This window comes from Andrographis paniculata, unplaced genomic scaffold (assembly GCF_009805555.1).
Source record: "Andrographis paniculata isolate CXL003 unplaced genomic scaffold, ASM980555v1 Contig86END, whole genome shotgun sequence".
Taxonomy (NCBI): domain Eukaryota; kingdom Viridiplantae; phylum Streptophyta; class Magnoliopsida; order Lamiales; family Acanthaceae; genus Andrographis; species Andrographis paniculata.
Genome location: NW_026137624.1, coordinates 4,006,691 through 4,026,208, shown reverse-complemented (window position 1 = coordinate 4,026,208; position 19,518 = coordinate 4,006,691). Strand labels below are relative to the sequence as shown.

Here is a 19,518-nt window from a genome sequence, read left to right as displayed (position 1 = left end):
ACCGGACGAAATATAAAAACAGAATAGGAGGAGGAGAAAAAAAAAATTTGGAGGAAAATATATATAACAATCGTGAGATATATAGGTTTTTTCTTTTTCTCTCCGTAATAATATCCGTTAGTAATATAATTAATAAAAAAATTTCTACTATAACATCAAAATATGAAAGAAATATATAAAAAAATACAAATCAGTTTCGATGAAAACTAATAGGATAAACAAATAAAAAATATATAACACAATTGTAAGGGATGACATGGTGGTGTAGAAGTTGGATTTGTGACCGTGACGTTATGAATTTAGTGTGACTTTCCCGTTGGGCCTGGTTTGCAGGGTATTAGGTTCGGCCGGGAATTTACCTAAGGTGTGTTTGTAAATTGATTTTTAATATAATATAAAAAATGAAAAATAGGTGTTTGATTTGATATTTTTAGAAGAAAAATTATGTGGGAATAGTAAAAATCCCATAAAATCCCTCAAACAAACATACCCCCAATGCGCATCTTCAGGCAGCGATTGCGGATCCCACGTCATCCAAAAAAAGAAAAAATTCCCACGTCATTAAATAAAAAATAAAAAAAAAAAAAACGGCTACTCGAGGGACTATGTTACTAATAATTTATTTCATCTTACACTAGCTAAATATTTAATAAACTCATAAATATGAATAAACAATAATTTTACATATAAATAGTAACAATATAACATAAATCAAACCAAATATATAATAAAGAGTTAGTACTATTTTTAATTCAAATTTAGTTATATAAATTAAACTAATTATTAAAGTAAATCAAATTATTTAAAATTAAATCAATGAACTTTGTTTATTTAAATATTTTTATTATAAATATAATTATAATTATATACTTATTTATATAATAAATTTTATTAAAATTAATTAAAATATTTCAAAATATATTTAAATTGGGTTAATATAATTTATTTTAGACCATACATATAAATATTTATTGAAATCAGAAAAATAGTAATTTTAAATACAAATAACAATAGATAAAATAAATTTTTTATATATAAACTAAATCAATTATAAAAATTAATTCTAATAATTTATGTTAATTTAAACATATTTATTTGATTGAATTAATTATTAAAATTAAATCCAAACATTGTTTATTCAATTTTTTTAATTATAAATATTATTATATACTACTTTATATAACTATTTTTAAAAAATATTATAATAAAACTTACTAAAAAGTTTGATTGAAAATATATGATATATGCAAATTATATGTTATTATTCATTTAATATAGTTAAATATAAAATAAATAAATATTAAAACTTGAAACTTTTATAAAAATTTTATAAAAATATTAAAAGATATAATAAATAATTAAATAAAAAAATTATTAAAATCCTTTTCTTTCAAATTATCCCAAATTAAAAGAAAAATAAAATATATACTTATAATAAAACTGAATATTGGAAAGTTGGAATCGAAATTGGATTGTGAAATTTTCGATTTCAATTCCGGTTTGTTGTCGAACCGGCCGGGCATATCTAGTCTGGCATCGGGTCTGTCGGGTCGGGTCGGGTCGGGACCCGATTCGAGAAAGTTGGGAAGCTCCTCGAACAGGAGCCAAAATTCTATTTGAGGCGAACCATTCGTCCACACCGGCAATACTCCATCTCCATTGCTGTCCCGATCCCCGCCGCCGGTGCCCTCGAGACTTGCTTGCTCCCCTCCAGGTATTCTCAAACCGACGATCACTTTCACAAATCGGTAGAACTGAAAAAAAAAAATTAGGGGTTTAATTTTTTAGGGGAATCTCTCCCTTGTGTAATCGGATAAAATTGTTCCTGAGCTCAACCTATGGCTAATTTGCTTTGCAAAATACGTAGGGTAAGCACACGCCTCTGCTTCTTCTTTCATATTTCATGGCGATGTCGATTTAAGGAGCGAATATTGGATAACATAATAAATTTAGCCGAACCTAGTGTGTATCTAATTTCTACTCTTCATTATTTGTTAGGGTTTGTGATTTCAGGTAGAGACAACTAATTAATTGTGTTGTAATTTTTCTTGAAGCAAGATAATCAATCTCCTTTGTTCATTAGATCAAATTCCAATAATTTTTGCTCTCTTCATGATGTCTGATTGAATCGAAGTTTTGTTCCTTACCAAATTAGACTTAGGAACTACGTAGGTTGCGCGTTGAGGAATGGTGCCTTCCTTTCAATGATAAGTATGTTATATAGAAATTAAAGCATCCTCAGTGCCTGATGGTAGATATAAGAACAAAATGGATATGATAGTGTTGATATTGTGATGTATGGAAATATTAAGTTTCAATGCTAAAGTTGCTGATTACACTCGATTTTATCGATGTTTATTTCAGTTTGAAAATCATGCCTAAAGTGAAGACGAACAGGGTTAAGTACCCGGAAGGATGGGAGCTGATTGAACCAACTCTACTTGAACTTCAGGGAAAGATGAGAGAAGGTTTATGTTCATATACCATTGCAGTCACTATTTATATTTATATGATGTGTTTTCGCCATTTTAAGTATTTCTAGATACTCGAAACAAACACACAGTGATGGATACTGATTCATTTGATCTTCTGTTCTTGGTGGCAGCTGAGCTTGATCCACACGATGGTAAAAGAAAATGCGAGGCGTTATGGCCTATATTCAAAATAGCCCATCAACGGAGCCGATACATCTTCGACCTTTACTATAAGAGGAAGGAAATTTCGAAGGAATTATTTGAGTTCTGCTTGGACCAGGGACATGCTGATCGGAATTTAATTGCTAAATGGAAGAAGGTATTTTAATTTGGTTATTGAAGGTTCTTTTAAAGATGAAGAATCGTGGTGTGAATGTTTTATATCTTAGCATTATCTCAAATTTATTGACGGCTCATTCCTCAGAGTTAGTGTTATGTGTGTCCAATAACAAAATCTCGATGCATAGGTTGAATATGGACCGATAATAGAAACAAAATTCGGTTATTTTTAGCAAGAATTGTTTCTTTAATTAAGTCTTGTGACATAACAATGTGCATTTTGTGCTTTATTTGGTCGTGTCGTGTCCAACTGATGATGACAAAGCAACTTCTTACGGATAATACTTGACTTGATTTGCAGCCTGGTTATGAACGGCTCTGCTGCTTAAGGTGCATGCAACCACGAGACCATAATTTCCAAACCACATGTGTCTGCCGAGTCCCCAAGCATCTTCGAGAAGAAAAGGTTATCGAATGCGTACACTGTGGCTGCGGAGGCTGTGCTAGCGGAGATTGAGTAACCGGTAACTCCAAACTATTTATTAGCTTCCGAATAGCTGCTTGTTATGATTCATGTCTTTCACTGAACTGATGATATTTGGAGTTGGAATTAACATTTGCTATGAGTAAAAATGTAATCTGTCTATTGTGTTGTTATGATGTTGTGTTGAGTTTTTGTATGCATGAATCAATCAAGTCACAAGAAATATGGATATTATTGCATGCATTTCTAGCTAGGGTTGAATACGAATCCAACTCAATTGAATACTACAATTTTTTGCTTTGATATTTGTGAAATTGATCGTCTCTCTGTTTGATTTGATATTCGATTTGTTTCGAATTTGAAGCGGTGTTTGTGTTCGATTTGAACTAGTTTTTAACTTATTTGGTTTGGATTTTTGAAATACAGTTTTGACAAATATTATTCAAATGGCTGATTCAAGATTTGTTTCATTTTTGTCCTACTCAATAGCCGGTTGATATTTGAATATTAATTATTATATGAAAATATAATACAAATTAAAAATATATCTACAAAAATACTTTAATTAGTATCTTATAAGACTAATAGAATGACATTTGAACAAAAATTATACATATATAAGAATATTTTTAATGTTAAGTATAATGACAATAATATGATTCATTTAAATCCTTATCCGCGGGGATTCCATTAGGAAGAGAACAAAATCATTAATCTATCATTATCATATAACTATATTAAACTATTATAAATATTCATTTAAAAACATAAAGAACACAATATCTTAAATAGAGACAGACAATAGATGAAATATAAATTAATAATGCAAAGTTTGTATTTGTTGTGTTTTGATACAAAATTTGAAATATGAAACCATCAAACAACATTTAAACTTAAAACTCTTATTGAATTAAACAATGAGTAAATTCGTGTCGTGAATATTTTAAACGGATTAAATAGTTCAACCCAAACTTGATTTGTTTATTATCGTGTCGAGTTCGTATTGACCAATTTATTATCGTATCGGGTTCGTGTTGACCAGTGTTAATCTATTAGATGATTAAGTCGAAATCTTTAATTCAAATTCAAATATTTTTGTCTGTCTTCGGTTAGTTTTTGTTGGTTTTGTGTATAATGAATTATATTGAATTATTTAAAAATTGAATTTAATTTAAATTAATGTGTGGACTAATTACTAAATTATAATTATTTTATATATATAATAAATATACTAATTAATATTAATATATTATAATCGAGTTGTTGTGTCAGATTCGAATTGAGAGTCTCAACTCTAACCCAACTCGTTTATTATCCTATCAGGTTCATGTCAACCAAGGTACATAATTGGATTAAAATTTTTGACCAAAACCTAATTATTTATTATTGTATTCGTGTCGAACCGTCGTGTTAGTTTTTACCACATTTAAATTAAACCAAAAAATATATATATAAAAAATAAAAAGATAATAACACAGTCATCAAACTTAAAACTCTTATTGAATTGAACCAAAAAAAAAAAAAAAAACTTAAAACTCTTATTGAATTGAACCCAAAAAAAATAATGCAGAATCGTAAAAATGTTCGAAACTCAGCCACCGCGGCACCCTCAAATTACAAAAGAGACAATGGGATACTACCTTGGCTCCGGCACAACCAAAAATAGCTCAAGAAATCACAAAATCTTCCGAAAATCGAAGCTTTAGCCTAATCACTCACAAAATTACAGAATTTTTGAAAATAAAACTAAAAGTACATACAAATACTTTATACAAGATATATTGTCTATCATATTTATATATATTATCTATAGTATTTTTATATACCGATTCCAATAACAGCATAGTACTGATAAATTCTCAACCTTAACATCCTAATTAAACCAAACTTTTTATAACAAACATGTATTGTCTATACTCTAATTTTCAATACAGACTACGCAAAAACTCATATGGTCTTTAATCTTCACTCCAATTCTTATTTGGGCCGTGGAGAGGAAAGATCTTTAAGAAGCTCGACAACCCTCCTCATCGAAGGCCGACTTGTCGGCAAATCCGTTGTACACGACAAGGCCACATTCAGAAGCTTCTCTACCTCACCGTACTCTACGGTACACCTATCAAGTCGAGGGTCCAACACTTGTTCCAACCGGGCATTGTCCACGCTCCCGGCGCCGCCGTGTTCGGGCCATGATAATGCGATCTCCGTCACCCACTTAACAATATCTTTATTCTCCCCAAACGATGGATCGTTCGGGATTTTACCCGTGATTAGTTCCAACAACACCACCCCGTAGCTGTATACGTCGCTCTTCTCTGTAACTTTCATTGTGTATCCATACTCTGCGCAAATAAGTTAAAAAATTGTAAGAAATAAACTCCCTTTAGACAAAAATTATTTTTTTTTTACTGTAGATGAATAGTCTTAAAAGTTTCGAAAATATCTGTGCAAACGTTTTTTTACCCGGAGCAATGTAGCCGTACGACCCGGCTACACGGGACATGACGGGATCGCTCTCCGTCGAGCTGCGATTGAGCATCTTGGCGAGGCCGAAATCTGCGACCTTCGCCCGGAACTCGTCGTCGAGCAAAATGTTGTTCGATTTCACGTCTCGGTGAACGATCGGAGGCACGCAATCGTGGTGCAGATACGCGAGCCCTTGCGCAGCCCCGACGGCAATCTTGAACCGGCTCGACCAGTCCAAGACCTCCCCGCCTTTCTCGCCGTACAATACGTCGCCCAAACTTCCGTTCTCCATGTAATCGTACACCAAAACCTTAACATCGTCGCCGATGCAGCTGAACAACAGTTTCACGATATTGCTGTGACGGATTCGACCCAACGTGTCAACCTCCGACAAGAACACAGTCTCCGATTCCGATAACCCCTTCGGCTCCCACAGCCTTTTCACAGCTACCGTCTGACCGTTCTTTAGCCTGACACGGTAGACACGCCCCGACCCGCCGGAACCAATCAGGTTCCGATCGGTTAAGGCGGAGAGGACTTCCTCTTCGTCGAAGCTGACCTTCTGGAAGGCTGTGATCTTCCATGGCGGATGGGATTTGAAGCGGATGAGCTTCTTTGTTTTTACGAGGAGCCAGAGGAGTAGCACAACGAGGATCGATGCTAAGGTTGATAGAACGACGATGAGGACGATGTTTACGGGCTTCGAACGGGAGCATGGAGGAATTGGCCGGAGATCGGAGCTGCACAGGCCGGGGTTGCCGGTGAGGCTTGAGAGGAAGAACTTGGTGTCGAAGCCGGCTGGGATTCTTCCATGGAGGTTGTTGTTGGATACGTTGAATTCGTTGAACTTCAATTTGGTTAGCTTCGATGGAATTTCGCCGGAGAGGAGGTTGTTGGAGAGATCCAGGAATGTTAGGACCTGCAAATCGCCGAGCTCGGCCGGAATGGCGCCGGAGAACTGATTGCTGGATAAATCCAGCTGCGTTAGTTCTGTCCATGGGGAAACGGTTTTGGGGATTTCTCCATTGAATTTGTTCCCCTGGAGATGAACTTCCTGCAATTTGGTGAGCTGAGTGATGCACGCCGGCAGATTGCCGGAAATCTGGTTATGGCTGAGATCAAGCTTCTTGAGTTCTTGCAGACGGCAGATTTCCGCCGGTAAGTTGCCGGAAAATTTGTTGCCGGAGATGAGGAGCTGTTCTAAGCCTTCCGCCGTTGATATTCGCGGCGGAATCGAACCTTCCAGACGGTTGTCGGTGAACTCCATGTGCTGAATTCCGGCGAGTCCCCATAGACCTTCCGGCACGTTTCCGGTGAGTTCGTTTTGCTGAATACGTATATACGTTATGCTGCTGCATTCGCCGTACGACTCCGGCAGTCCGCCGGAAAATCTATTCCGAAACAGAATCAGAAACTCGAGCTTTTTCCGGTAGCACAAATTCTGAGGCAATTCGCCTTCCAGATCGTTGCCGGAAACGTCGATTTCAACCAAATCGGAGTTCATACCCAAAAATTGGGGCAGAGTACCTGTGAGATTGTTGTTGAACAGCCTCAGCTCTGTAAGATTGGGATTTAGGGCTATAATCTCGGGAATATCGCCTTCCAATGAATTGTCGTTGAGATGCAGAGATTGGAGAGGCAGAGCAGTCAGACTACGAGGAATTTTTCCGGCGAGATTGTTCTGCGAAGCATCGAATCGGAGTAGCGAGGTGAGACCGGAAAATGCGTCGGGCAATTCGCCGGAGATTTGGTTCCCATACAGTTCAATTTGCTCCACGTTTTTCAGCTTCCCGATGCTTCCAGGGAGTTTTCCGGTGAGACTGTTGCCGGCGACGTCGAGGCTTTTAAGCGAAGCAAGATCTCCGATGGAGTCGGGGATTTCTCCGGCGAGATTCGCGTATGAACACACCAAATACTCGAGCTTCCTCAGCCGTCCGATCGTCGCCGGCAGCGGACTGAGCTGGAACGGATTAACGGCGAGTACCAACTGAGTTAACTCCGTCAAATTGGAGAGAAACTCAGGGATAGATCCGTTAAGCAGATTTGAACCCAGAGATAAAAACTCAAGCTTTTGGAAGCCTGCAAAACTGGCCGGAATGTCGCCGGAAAAGTTATTGAACGAAAAATCCAAAACAGTCAAGTTAACAAACGGCACCGGAAAATCAGGCAAGTTTCCGACGAAATTGTTGATGGAAAGGTTGAGGTAGAGCAGATGAGAGCAGGGAGACATCGAATCGGAGGAGATTTCACCGCCGAGGTTGTTGGACGAGACGTCGAGGCTTCGCAGCGACGAAATCCGGCAGAAGTCCGCCGGGAAGTCGCCGGAGACGTTAAATCCGGAGAGGTTAATCGAAACGACGTCGTGCCGGTCGGCGTCGCATTGGATTCCGGTCCAGTTGCAGGGCGCGTTCCGGTCCGAGACGACCCAACCGTCGAGGACTCCGGCCGGGTCGCGGAGGTGCCCGGTTTTGACCCGGACAAGAATCGCAGCGTCTCTGGCGGAGGCATCCGTTAAAAGCGTGAAACACAAAATTAAAATCGCGATTATCAGAAGCCGGAATTGGAGCTTCTGACAAATCATATTTGGGAGATTGATTTTGAGTGAGGAAGAGAAGACGAGTAGTTTTATTACAAAGCTTAAAAAAAAAAAAAAAAAAAGGAGATTTTATTTTTATTTATTTATTTTATTTGTTCAATTTAGAATTTGGGGTCAAATTTTTTATGGGCTAGTTGGAAAAGGGACATTTATTAATGGTTGGAAACTAGTGGGGCAGGTGACGTCTCATTATTTGATTTTGGCACTACATAAGTGAAGCATAGGAGTGTGTGAGCGAGGTTATACGTTTTTTTTTTTTTTTTTTTACTTAGTATATTTTCATTTATTTGATACTATATTTATTTTTTTAGAAAATATAACATCAAATATATTTTCTTTTGATAAAATATAAAATCAAATAGTAATTTTTTGTTTTTTTTCAAATTTTTAGATTTTAAAAAACCCCGTATCTAAACAAACCTTGTATTTTTATTGACTTCAATTAGTCCTAATTATTTCAGTGTGATTTAGATAAAAATGGGTTGAGTCAATTAGTCAAACATTGAGATTGTGATCATGAATTTTCTGTAAAAACCACATGGGTTCTTGGGTGTGATTCTTGGCGACTCCTGGGATCACAAGTCCCATATGGATCTTAATTCTTAACCGGATTCTAGTGTGAGGGGGATTTGGACACCCGGGAGTCCCCAAGAATAGTCCAACAAAGGTTAATTTCAAGAATGGTACTTATCTAGAAATGGAATTGGATTTGTCAATGATTCTGTCCTCAATACCTCTTAGATTTATTGCCCAAAAAATGGATTTAAGGATATTTTACTAGGACAATTCATAAAGTCTTTTATATAGGAATCCAATACCCCAAACAAATGGCAATTAAAGAATCCCATATGAATTTAGGCAAGAACAAAAGAGATGGAAAAATCATGTGTGAATAAACACACACACGGAATTGCTTTTAGTGGAATTTGTAGAGGTTTGTTGGTTGTAGTAATCAGACAATCTCAGTGAGTGAGTCAAAATATTTAATTATTGTGAAAGTTTGTAAGCAAAGCAAAAGGAATAAAAGTGAGGGTTTTGGTGAAATTTAAAAGTCACCAAAGTGTGAAATGAATCAAACTTTGTATGGCAAAGTGTTTGTTCACACTAATCACTTTTAGAATGAATTTACACGTTTTTGTATTGTAAGTTTTCTTTTCTCCTCTCTCTCTCTCTCTTTATTTCTTTTTTATTTTTTAAAATATACTCCAAGAAAAATAAATAAAAATAAAAATATTTTCTTTTTATTGTAATAAAAAAAATTATAAAATTTGATATTTTTTTTACTTGGAAGAAAAATATACTCCCTCCGTCATCCAATTGTATGCTTATTTAACCGGACACAGATTTTAAAAAAATAGATAAAAAAAAAGAAATTTTTACTTTTTTGAGTAAAAAAAAAGTAGAAAAGTGGTATTTTTGTTTTACTAAAAACGGAAACGAGAATAGATTTAGATGACAAACAAAAACGGAAAGTGAGAATAAATTTGAATGATAGATGAAGTAATATTTTTGGATAACAAAAAAAATAAAAATAGAAAGTAGGCATAAGCTTGGATGAAGAAATAGTATTTTATTAGTTAGTAAAAGTGTATAAAATAATTTTGATATTTTTGTCATTGCAAGTATAAATAAACAAATATTTTTGTAAACTTGAGATATTTTGGGATTTGTATATTGATTATTTTTGTTATAATAGAAAATAAAATTTTTTGAGTAAAACATAAGAAAATAATAAAAATAATATATTGAATTGGGATGGAGAAGTATATTATATATATATATATAATATTTTTACATTAATATAAATATAATTTTTTTGTAAATTTATTGTTTAACTTAGAATCAAATCGTGTTAATAAAAATCTGAGAATAATTACGGTGCTGATTTGGAAAATTTAGCATTGTGCTGATTTTTCAAATCAGTCCCCATAATATATATATATATAAATAGCACATGTTTTTATTACATACAACACATGTTATGTAATAAAGACATGCATTGTTTGTTTATAATTACATATGTGTTGTATAAGAGTATGTCATGTGCTAAAATCAACTGTTGTTTATTTTGTATGTGACTATAGCATGTGTTGTTAATTTATGAGTTATATTTATATTATATTAACATGTACAATGTGTTGTCTATAACAATACCGTGTAATAAAGACATGTATTGTTTGTTTATAATTGCATGTGTCTCGTATAAGAATGTAGTCTAACGGAGAAATCCTCTTAAGTATTTATTATTTATATAAATTTAAGATTTTGTATGAATTGTGTGAAAAAATTGTAAAAAAGTATTTTATAGATATGCTTCATTATCATATTTATCTTTTAATTTTTATTGTTGGAAACTCTCATTTACGAATAAATAATTAATGGTTGTGTTTTTCTAACAGATCGAGTATTTAGGTGAGACGGTCATTCTGCACATCCGACATTCGATATAGTAAAATACATTATGTAAGTGTCACATCCGACATTCGATATAGTAAAATACATTATGTAAGTGTCACAACTTTATTATTTCAGTATATTGATCTCGCGAGAATTTCACAATTTTTTAAATCCGGGCGCTACTGTTATTGAATGACACCTAATATAATAATGAATAATATAAAACGTGTATAATATATTTTTAGTGAATTGTGACATATACAATATATTTTTAGTGAAATTGTGACATTATATGTTTAGCAAAATTGCGATACGCGCAAACTATATTTTGTTACAATATACATTAAGTGAAATCACAAATAACGAAATTGTGATACATACAAGATATATTTTACTATTTTACTATAATGATAATTAAAAGATAACAGTAGTAATTGAATACACATACATGATAATTTTTTACAATTTTCCTTTAATTGTATTGTAGTTATATACATATGGGTGTGTAATATACGTTATATGATTAGTAGTTAAAGTTTTGATTATATATATATATATAGATACTTCCTCGTCCTAAAATTATGATCTTATTTGTGTTGGGCACGATATTTAAAGAATATTGATATCATATTGATAGTCAGTAAAGATATGATTAAATGATTTTTTTTTTTGTTTTTGTGAGTGTATTAGTGTAAAAAGTAACGATATTTGTGTAATAATAATGAAAAAATATGAATAATTTATGGTAATACAAAATAATATTATTATTTTAAAATAGATAAAAATGATAAATAAGACTGTTATAGTGTGGGACGGCGGAAGTATAATAAGTGTATATATTAAATATAAAAATCAAAGCATAACACTCTCAAATAGTTCGAATTTATTATTTATATAAATATATTGACAGCCAACTGATAGTCTGATACCTTACAACGACCCTCTTTCCATTATTTAATACTTTGAAATATGACATAAATATTAGCTTCAAAATTACAAGCAAACTATATAATAAATTATTTGTTGAAAATATGTTATGATTATCAGATTTTATTTATTTATTTTATTTAATAATTTGGCTCAATAATTTATTGCCTCAACCAATATAATATTTTACCTAAGATAGGATATTATCCTTTTTGGCAAATATTAATTAATTTATTTTACTTTTTAAAAAATTGCTCCTTGAATTTCAATTTAAGAAATGCCTCACATACCCTTCAATTATTTCCTATCGGTGTCACGTTTCTATTTTTAACGTGTTCTGTATATATTATTTATTTATATTATTATTATTAACTCCCTGTGGAAGATAATGATTGAAACCATCCAAAACAGAAATAAAAATTTATTAGTTAGATTGACAGAATCCTTCATCAGCTTGTGACAAATTTAACCAAACAAAAATGTCTACGTCAATAGTAATTTTTTTTTATTTATTTTATTATTTAAAATTTTGTAGATAGGTTGTTGGTATGATGATCAACTACTGCCTGCATATAGTCTATTTCATTGATTATTTGGGGATTATTTAAATGAAAATAATATATGTAAAAATAAAAATTAATTGATTCCAATGCCTAGCTAAGCTATGACGTTTGCCTAACTAATTTTGAACAGAAGATTTAAATGAAACTTAGAATTTTTTATTTTTATTTTTTAGGCGAAATTGTATCAAATCTATTTGTGATTTCAAAAATTACGCCAAATTCCCTATATTTTTAAAATTGCGTTAAACTCCCTCGTTGTTTCACAAATTTTGCGTCTAATTCCCTCAACGGTTCTTATTTAACGGTATTTGATCTAAATGCGCTCAAATTGCGAATAAATTTTAGCATCTCAATCTCTAACCCCTAAAATTATATTTTTCTTATATTTAGCTTAAAAAAATAGTAAATATACTAAAAAAATAATTATTTTTCTCAAGTTTCAAGAGTTTATTTTTATTTTTTTTAGGCTAAATATAAGAAAAATAAATATATTTGCAATTTTAAAGGTTTAGAAATTAAGATTCTAAAATTTATTCGCAGTTTGAGCACATTTAGGTGAAATACCGTTAAATAAAAACCGCCGATGGGATTAAACGCAAAGTTTATGAAACAACGAGAGAGTTTGACGCAGTTTTAAAAGTATACGGGAATTGAGGCAATTTTATGAAACCACAAATGAATTTTGGTGCAAGTTAGTCTTTTTTTTTTTATTATTATTTGAATTATATATATCTCATTTAATAAATATAAGTCAATTTAATTTAATTTTAAATTTCTTATTAAATGTAAAATTCATTTAGAACTTCTTTACTTTTATTCATCTCATCAATAAATAAATAATTTTATTTACATTTAAAACTCATTAAATTTTCATTAAATTAGGTAATGTTAATCATGAATAAATATTCTATTTATTTATTTTTATTATATATTTTATTAAAATATAGTATTTAAAATATCTAAACATATATTTCAATTTTTTAATAATATATATTAATAATAATAAATAATAAATAAATAAATAATAAATAATATCACGTAAAAAAATAAATAATAATATCATAATATACTATAATTAAATTTAATTTACGACACTCAATTAGCAATGTATCATTAACCAAACACATCAACTATTTTGAAACGAATGGAATACATACTTTAGAAGTTTTTTGCACTATTAATCTAACATTATTTTATATATATGTATATATATAAAAACATCTTATTATATATTTGTTTTGATAAATTATTACATAAAATATTTAGGGTGTGTTTGTTTTGTGAAAATATTTGAAGAAATATTATTATTACTTTATTTTATATGTTATTACTAATCCAAGATCAACAACGCTATATTCTCTTTAAATCAAATCAATATCGAACAAAACTTAAAGAAAATTTCGATTTATTATGGAAGCAGCAGTTCGGACTCAGTTTACCCTAGTATCAAACCTACCGACATCAAACACACATCCAAGACATGACTCACTAGGGAAACACAACAAACACACTAAACCAAAACTCAATCTAAGGAAATATTGCCGAAATTAAGCCTAAAACTACATCGCAGACAAGTTACACCGCGAACAACAATAAAGCATAAATCGAGCAAACCAAACCGTAGAAACTCCAAGGGGAAGGCGCGAGTCGAATGGCAATGAGAACTTTTCAAATCGCCGAACAGATTCACCGAAGAACGCAAGCAAAGATCGATTAGAACGCATCGGCGCTAGGGCTTGAGAGAATCGCGAATCGAGTGAGAAGAGGATCTCTTATGTTCTGTGTCACTCCTGAATGAACCGGTTCAAGCATATATATATATATAAGAATCAGATCAGACCGGTTTAGAGAGAACGGTCCAGCCCGGTTCAAAGCCAAGCAGCTTGAATCAAGCTGCGATCCGACAGTCTCTCAAAGATCTGGGTCGGGTAGCAGGTCGCCGGATCCGGACTTCAAATTGGGTCGGGTCGATTGTGTGTGTAATAGGCCTCAGTAATCACCGGCCAAAATATATAACAAATCTCCACCTTATTTTGGACGTGGAAAATTGTTTTTCTTTTATGCAGGTATACGTATAGGCGATAATGTAGCTCAGCCACTCCGACGAAAAATCAAGTGGAGGATTTGTTGAATTTTTTGTCCTTTGGATCCACCCCAATCTTAAAACACAATACACACTCACTTAGCATCCCAAATAACACATTGGCTATGACCCACGTCTGAAACCCACGACCCGAGCCCGCGACCCTGACCCGGTTGAGATTCGAGTCTCTTTGTGAGAAGAAGCGCTTGCCGTCCGATCTAGGGATTTAATCTTGGCCATCCGATTCTGTTTGACCTAAGTATATATATATATGGAGTGAGAGGGGGGCACATTCATAATACACTCTTATACTTCCTCTCTCTAGACTCACCTTCTTTGTAGTCTCTCTCACTCTCACTCTCACGCAACTTTTCCAGCGACTTTCCGGCGGTTCTACGGTAGTGTCTTTCTCCTACTTCTGTATGGAGCTTCCTTGGCACGTTTACCCTCTGTTTTTGTTGTTCGTAGTCGCAAGGGGCTCGTTCAACTTGATAGACTTGAGGTGTTGTTGTATGCCTTGCTACGCTCTGTGGAGATTCCTTTTGTCTTTGTTTTGTGAGTTTTGGGCCGGTGTTCATTTGTATAGTTGCTAGTTTATGTGTTTGTGTCGATTTTGTGATTCCGAGTTTGGTTTGAGGCTGAGCCTTCAAAAACTAAATCTAGTTCAATATTTTTACTCGATTTCGACAATAAAATCTTCGTTTCCGTTCATATTTTTAATAACATTATATAAGTATAGAAATTGTGTAGATAATATAAAAATAATGAATGAAAAACATACACAAAGGTAATTGACAAAATATTTGGTTGAAACGATGTTAAATCACTTTGTTTGATGAACAAATAGATTTGCATTTTCTTTTAACTGTAATCGGAGGTTTGCTGTTATAGCAAAGTAGCCATAGATTCAATTAACACAAATAATCTTCCAAATATTTGGAGGGAAATGAAAATATTTGTAAAATTGGTGATTCTGTATATATTAAAAAAAGTTGGGTATAAAATTTTTTACTATTGATTTTCTCTTCTCAATTTTCCCGTATATGTCTCACTATATTTTGACTTTTCTTATTGTTTATCGTGTTATTTTTATGTTTATTTTTTTTGGGTTTGAAACTCAAATTTTTCTCACTAATTTAATTTTTATAACAATATCAAATCAAATATTTATTATTTTATAATAAAAAATAAATTTATATTTAAAGTATCACATTAATATTTGTTTATTATAAATATAAAAAACTTCGTAAATTTTGATAAAAGAATGTATTGAGAAATAAAATAAAATAAAATTATCATAAGTACACAATCTCATGTGGATAATTACGAAATTAATTTCGGTAGATATATATATATACTAACTAGAGCTGTAAAATAAACAAATAGTTCGCGAGTTCAGCTAAGTTCGGCTCGCTAAAAGCCCGTTCGTTAAGCTAAACGGGCTGAACATGAACATAAATTTTGGCTCATTATGTTCATAAACGAGCTCGAGCTTATTCGCAAACGTTCGATAGTATTTATTATAAAAATTAAATTAATAATTTTATATTTAATAAGTATTTTTTTCTTTATAAATATTATATTTCATTTTATCTTTTTTCCGAATTTATTAATAAAAATTATAATTATTATTAACTAAATTTAATTTTTTTAAAAAAAATTAAATAAATAAAAAATAAAATTTCTCTTAACGAGCCGAGTCGAGCCGAATACAAACAAAAAAATTGCTTAACGAAACGAGCTCAAACATGACAAGTTCGGCTCGTTTACAATTCTAATATTAACACACAAAAATTATTTATCCAGTTCGATTCAACCCTAACTTCCATTTAGGGCTACCAATCCAGGATTCCTCTTATAGATAATTCAATATGGTAATTATGTGTACATTTGACTGATAAAAACCAAAACAATAAAATATAAATTTTAGGTGAAATGAAGGAATATATTTTAAATTTGTTTTAAACTAAATATCTTATGTCGCATTTAAAATTTCCTTCGAATCTTATTTCATTCATTTTATTAAAAAAAATCAAAATTCTTAATACCTCAAAAAAAAAAAAATAAAAAAAAATCAAATATATAGATGTGTGTTTACTTGTAAGATTTTGATTTTTGGTTTTGATTTTGAACAGTAAAATTTTAAATTAAAATAGTTATTTAATATGATATAAATATGCATTGACGTGATATTTTAAATTTAAAATAAAATTTCAGTGTAATATAGTAAATAAACAATAAATATTTGATTTGATATTCTTATAGGAATAAAAAAATTGAAATAGTAAAATCAAAATAAAAAACCCAGAAGTAAATATACTTTAGGTAATTAATGAATATAATATTTTATAAAAAAAATCATTAAATATATATTTAAAAATAAATAATAAAAACAAATGAAAAGTGAGCATTAAAATAGTTTGAAACATCAAAGTAAGAGGCGATGTAGACCAACCATGCCTAATCATTGGACAGAAACGGGGCGAAAAGGACATTATTAATTAGTCTGAGGATGTACAGAAATTAAAGAAAAGCAGTCAAAAGGATTTGGTTGCAAGTTGAGATTGATTTCAACGAATTCATTAAAATTTGGAGCCCTAAAATTCAAAGATGTTGTGCTGATTGTACTGTAGTCCACACATCAACAAAGACTGGTGACAGATGTCCTTTATTCATACTCTCTTCATTTCTACTACCGTGTCGGGATATCGGATCAGATGATCTATTTGGTTGGAAAGATGATATTTTAAATAGTATAAATTTGTAAAATTTTAATAATAATTTATGATATTATTTTATTATTTTTTTATATGAATATTATTATTACTATTTTAAATATTTTTAGTATTATATTTCAATAATATATATATAATATAAATATCATTTAATAAATAATAAAATTTTATACTACTTTCGTCCCATCTAATTTGTCTATTTTAGCTGGGCATCGAGTGTTAGGTACTATGTAATTAGTAAGTAATTAAGAAATGTATTATTAAAAATAATTAAAAATAATAAAAATATTTGTTTATTAAGAGAAATAAAAATAAAGGATTTTGAGTGGATCTCATGTGTAAGAGGTCATTAATTTAATTTAATTAATTTATATTTGTTAAATATGTTTAAAATAAATAAATTTAAATATGTTTAAAGTAAATAAATTTACTGAAAATAAAAATGAATTATCTTTTATGAGACGGATAAAAAAAAAGAAAACTTGTGACGGAACAGAAAGAAATAATATATACTTAATATTAAGAATATATTAGTTAAAATAATTATTTTATAATACAAATAATTAAATTAAAATAACTAATTAGTTTAATTAAAAGTTAAAATTTTTGAAATGAAGTTAAATTGTGTAATTATTTAGAAAAATAACATAAAATATGAGATGAACCTAAACAACAATTGGGACACACTAGGTGTGATGGATGGAGTATTTACTAATTACTATTCCTATTTATTGTTGAATAGAGAAGTAGAAATTTGTTTATATTACTCCCATAGTCTTACATATTTTGGCAGGTATACCTTAGATAAGAGATTTTAGAAAATGATATAATTAATAAATAATTAAAACATATATTAGTAAAAATAATGATACTATAATACAAATAGTTATATATTAAAATTAATATAACTAATTAATTTGATTAAAATTAAGAAAATTATACATTATGAAATTTAAATTGTACTTAAAATGTATAATTATTTCTCAAAATAGCAAGTGATAAAATACGTAGAACAGACAACCAACTGAAATGAAAAAAACTAGACAAATTATGTGGAATAAATAAAAAATATTTTTAATTTTAATATATATTTTTAAGAATTTTTTTGGATAAATAAAATAGAATTTGTACCGATTCATAATGAAATTGAACTAAAGAAAACTAGAGTTGAATTTGATAAACTAGGTATGTAATGCTTGTTTCAAGCCATACAAGATGCTTTTAACTTACACATATTGGAAAAATATGCTTATTCTTGAGAAAAATTATACATCATTTTCAAGCAATTTTTAATAACCAATTTTAAAAAGTACCATTTACAAACAGTTTCAATAACAATTAAACATCGAACAAGAATAAGTCAGGAAAGTATCCCTAAAGAAGTAATGGCATATTCTTGTGAATAGCATTTTGCATTTTGCGACAAACCAAACATTATAGTACTTAATAAAGTCATCAAAGTACGTTTTGATCTTGAAGATCCATTTGAAGCCAATATATGTTTTGTCTGAGATGTAGATCAACCAATTTTCATTTATGAGTTTTCTTCAAACTTTGCAATTCCTTAGTATTCACTTGTCACCACTATATATTAATATTTGCTTTACAGAAAGACCTGAACTTATACAAAGACAAGATAATAAAAATCTCGATGAGGATGATGACTTCCACAATGTGATTGATGATAAACGGGAGTACCAAAAACCTCAAGTAGAGTAGATTTTGATTATAGAAAGTCAACTGAGCAAGATAACATGAATTAAGGTAAACTTAGGATATGTATAATATAAGGTTTGAATAGAAAGAATAATATGACATTCTTACAAAATATAATATAAAAAAATAGTCAAATTTGGAACCCTTGTACAAAGGGAGAAAGAATAAAACTAAAACAATTGAACGGGTGAAGTAGACTATATATATAATCAGGTGTCTAACCATATCGACATTCGAACGGATTAAAACCATGAAAAGATAGAAGATGGAAGGTGTTAGATGTTAGATTAAAAAATCTATTTAGGTTATTTAAGTCTATTAAATGATCTATTAAATTTAGTAGGCTTTAAAATTTATATAATAAGTGTGGGTCTCCTATGTGCATAAATTCGATAAATTATCAATTGAGTGATGAAACTAATTAATTATAAAGGATAATATATTAAAGTTGTGCGCAATATTCATTACTTTTCATATCTCATCGTAGGAGTAACGGTAACTTTTCTCAGGAGGGGTTGCGTCGTAGACTAAATTCCTAATAAATTCCAACAATTGGTTAAGAGCCTTTCGTTAAATCACTATAAAAAAAAAAAAAAATAGTATATTTGTAACGGAATTCCGTTTCTAAAGTTAACGTAATTCAATCTCAAATTTCGTCTCTAATATCATTAGTAACGGAAAAAGTGGATTTAACAACGAAAAAATCTTGTTACAAAATTGATATTTTTTTGTAGTGAATTATCGAGATATTTTATTAGATTGATTGATCAAAATTATATATGAATTTAATCATACATG

At 30.7% G+C, this 19,518-nt stretch overlaps 2 protein-coding genes across 3 annotated transcripts; one reads left to right on the top strand and one right to left on the bottom strand.

Annotated features, from left to right (window-relative positions):
* The first annotated feature begins 1,560 nt into the window (after positions 1 to 1,560).
* LOC127242175 (protein BUD31 homolog 2) lies at positions 1,561 to 3,410 on the top strand. 2 transcript variants are annotated; one of them, XM_051261610.1, is made up of 4 exons: positions 1,561 to 1,714; positions 2,365 to 2,468; positions 2,606 to 2,793; positions 3,115 to 3,410. In XM_051261610.1, exons 2-4 carry the CDS (start codon positions 2,375 to 2,377, stop codon positions 3,268 to 3,270), a joined length of 438 nt encoding a protein of 145 aa, XP_051117567.1. In that variant the 5' UTR covers positions 1,561 to 1,714; positions 2,365 to 2,374; the 3' UTR covers positions 3,271 to 3,410. The 2 variants fall into 2 exon arrangements, with proteins under 2 accessions (XP_051117567.1, XP_051117568.1); XM_051261611.1 differs by lacking the exon at positions 1,561 to 1,714 and adding an exon at positions 1,743 to 1,868.
* A 1,389-nt stretch (positions 3,411 to 4,799) lies between these two features.
* Positions 4,800 to 8,336, bottom strand: LOC127242178 (LRR receptor-like serine/threonine-protein kinase HSL2). The gene is made up of 2 exons (XM_051261616.1): positions 5,701 to 8,336; positions 4,800 to 5,579 (listed from the first exon to the last, which is right to left on the bottom strand). Exons 1-2 carry the CDS (start codon positions 8,282 to 8,284, stop codon positions 5,215 to 5,217), a joined length of 2,949 nt encoding a protein of 982 aa, XP_051117573.1. The 5' UTR covers positions 8,285 to 8,336; the 3' UTR covers positions 4,800 to 5,214.
* Between the last annotated feature and the right edge of the window lie 11,182 nt (positions 8,337 to 19,518).

Coding starts and splice junctions, on each gene's coding strand:
- LOC127242175 (XM_051261610.1), top strand. CDS start 2,375: ATGCCTAAAGTGAAGACGAACAGGGTTAAGTACCCGGAAGGATGGGAG. Junction 2,469..2,605: donor TCAGGGAAAGATGAGAGAAG/GTTTATGTTCAT, acceptor TCTTGGTGGCAG/CTGAGCTTGATCCACACGAT. Junction 2,794..3,114: donor TAATTGCTAAATGGAAGAAG/GTATTTTAATTT, acceptor CTTGATTTGCAG/CCTGGTTATGAACGGCTCTG.
- LOC127242178 (XM_051261616.1), bottom strand. CDS start 8,284: ATGATTTGTCAGAAGCTCCAATTCCGGCTTCTGATAATCGCGATTTTA. Junction 5,580..5,700: donor GTACGGCTACATTGCTCCGG/GTAAAAAAACGT, acceptor TTATTTGCGCAG/AGTATGGATACACAATGAAA.